This window comes from Alosa pseudoharengus, unplaced genomic scaffold (assembly GCF_046254945.1).
Source record: "Alosa pseudoharengus isolate Yale_2024_CS ecotype anadromous, Long Island Sound unplaced genomic scaffold, YU_APseudo_1.1 YU_APseudo_1.1_scf_20, whole genome shotgun sequence".
NCBI lineage: Eukaryota > Metazoa > Chordata > Actinopteri > Clupeiformes > Clupeidae > Alosa > Alosa pseudoharengus.
This window is the reverse complement of record NW_027468664.1, coordinates 8,220,638-8,223,137: the sequence shown is the minus strand read 5'-3', so window position 1 is coordinate 8,223,137 and position 2,500 is coordinate 8,220,638. Positions and strand designations below refer to the sequence as shown.

At 46.4% G+C, this 2,500-nt stretch overlaps 1 protein-coding gene across 4 annotated transcripts in view; it reads right to left on the bottom strand.

The window, feature by feature from the left end:
* The window catches only part of slc38a4 (solute carrier family 38 member 4), a 26,108-nt gene that overhangs the window by 10,142 nt on the left and 13,466 nt on the right, over window positions 1-2,500 (bottom strand). For all 4 annotated transcript variants that reach the window (XM_076296449.1, XM_076296453.1, XM_076296450.1 and 1 more), the window contains exons 10-12: window positions 823-1,092; window positions 446-525; window positions 31-131 (exon numbers count right to left, since the gene is read on the bottom strand). In XM_076296449.1, the coding sequence (XP_076152564.1) occupies window positions 31-131; window positions 446-525; window positions 823-1,092 (451 nt within the window). The remainder of the gene's footprint in view (window positions 1-30; window positions 132-445; window positions 526-822; window positions 1,093-2,500) is intronic.

The window sequence follows — 2,500 nt, the reverse complement described above, 5'->3', positions numbered from 1 at the left end:
GAGTGTAGCAGAGAGGAGGTGAGTGCTCACCGTAAAAGATGAGGTACCCAAACAGAGCTGAGAGCATGTACATCACCAGCATGGCCAGAATGGACAAATTGGACACATTCTGCATTTTCCTCCTGGAACGACTGTGACACAGAAGGGAAAAGGTATGAGTGGAAAGAATGAGGATAATATAGTCTGATATTATGAATTTATTTTGCTAATTGCTACTGATATAATTGCATCTTCTGACAGAATCCATGTCACAAGTTGAGCATGTTGCAAAGTCATGTGGTTCATTGATTGCTTGTTATACTGGGTGTAAAGCACATTGAATAACCTCTGTGTATAAAATGCGCTACATAAATAAAGTTGACTTGACTCGACTCGACTCGACTTGACTTGACTGGACTGGACTTGGGTGTAATCAAAACTGTGTTGCCTGTATACTGTAACTCACTCTTTCAGCTCACTGTAGATGGGAAGCACTTCAGGGTGGCACACGAATGCGAACGCCAGGATGGGAAGCGTGTACGCGGTCTGAGGTGGGGAACCATGGGAACAATGAGAGGGAAAGGTTACTTCAAAAAAAAACCTCCCTACACACACACACGTTTATACAGTCTCTAATCATGACTCAATTATTTTCTTCATTCATTTCCTTCCATGCATGCCACAAGCAATGTATAAACACACACACAGACACACATACACACACACACCCTTAAACCCACAGGGACACACCTGCTCATATCTGCAGGTGTGAACATGCTTGATAAGGGGAATAAATGTCCCACATGCTCTCTCTCTTTCTCTCTCACACACACACACACACACCTGTGAGTTGAACACAAAGTACTTGGGCGTGCACATCTCCTCGTCGGTCTCGTGGTGGGGCTCGTAGTGGACGTCGGTGGCGCCGCTGGCGGGGGAGTGGTGGGGGTCCACGTGGGCGCTGGTCACGTCGGCGCGCGAGAAGTCCATGACGGCCGAGCCGTTGTGCAGCGCGTAGGACCCCCCCAGGAAGTCGGAGCCGTTCATGGTCAGGTTGGAGTGCGCCATCATGAAGGGCAGTGGACACGGCAGCTGGCTCTTCTTATACATCATCTGCAGGAGGATAGAGGGAAACACAGAGTTGGAGCTGCTGTTGGAAATGAACTGATAAACCTCCGAACTGGAAGCTAAACCAAGTACTTTAGAACAAACTGTTTTTTAGAGTAAGCTACACTTATATCAAGTGTTGTTATTTATTAATTAATTATAAAGAATTAACTCATGAATTTGTTCACTATTTGTGTGTTTGGCTGAATATCAGAAATGTGTTTTGAGAGAATTTAATTTTGTGGTTAAACAAAAGATTTGCGTCATCCCTCTCTAATATCTATTGTTAGTGCCCCCCCCCCCCTTCAAATAACTAGTGGTCTGTAACTGTGGCAGAAGGTTGCATATGAACTATGTCAACGGGAGAATCGTAGACGCTGCCCTTTGACCTGTTAACACGGGCTTCTTATGCAGCCTCATCTCAAGAGCTGTCCCACTGAGACTCTTTTGTTTCCCCCACTCTGTTTTGCATTGCCTATTATCTACAGCCATCTAGGCAGGGATGGATTACTGCACGGGCCTACCGGGCCCAGGCCCAGGCCCAGGCCCAGGGGCCCAAGGGGTCAGGGGGCCCTGAAGCCCAAGCCTTTGCATGGAATCATTGCCTCAATATCAACAAATCAGGATGTAGGCTATGAATCTGATTCTGAGCGCGGCTGAAGTGCCCTTGAGCAAGGCACCTAACCCCTCACTGCTCCCCGAGCGCCGCCGTTGTAGCAGGCAGCTCACTGCGCCGGGATTAGTGTGTGCTTCACCTCACTGTGTGCTGTTTGTGTTTCCCTAATTCACCGATTGGGTTAAATGCAGAGACAGAGAGATCAAAAAAGTATATATACTTATACTTATATGTTTGTCATCTGCAGTGTTTACCCTTCTGACATTCTGATTAAATGCACTGATATGATGGTGGAATGAACAGAACTGATAAGCACACCCTCTGCCCTATTTTCTCAATAGGTATGAAGATCTTTTCAATATTGAGGCCCTCTCCGGCCTCTCTGGGTAGCGAGGGTGTTATATGTTTTGCCAATGTTTTTCTTCAACAAGGCCAAAAGCTGCTTTCTCTGCCAGCACAGATACCTAGCCATCTGTCCACAGTCTTCAAGAAGACCTGGGCAATGGTTATACTACGTGTGTATTAAGCACAAATGTACAGTTTACTTAATCTACGACTAGATCATGTAATGACTAAATTAACTGGGCTCTATGTGGCCGTGTGTGGATCTCGTAATGTGTGTGGATCTTGTAATGAATCTGCCGTTTGGTTACTGATGACAGATTCCCTTGACTGAGAAATTCCTAACACAGATGATAAGAGCGAGCAGCACCTTCTTATCTTATGCGCTGAGCAAGCTGCTGGTCAGGGACACTGCCATAGAGCTCTCAAACTCTAGTGGATGGACCGGTGAAGGAC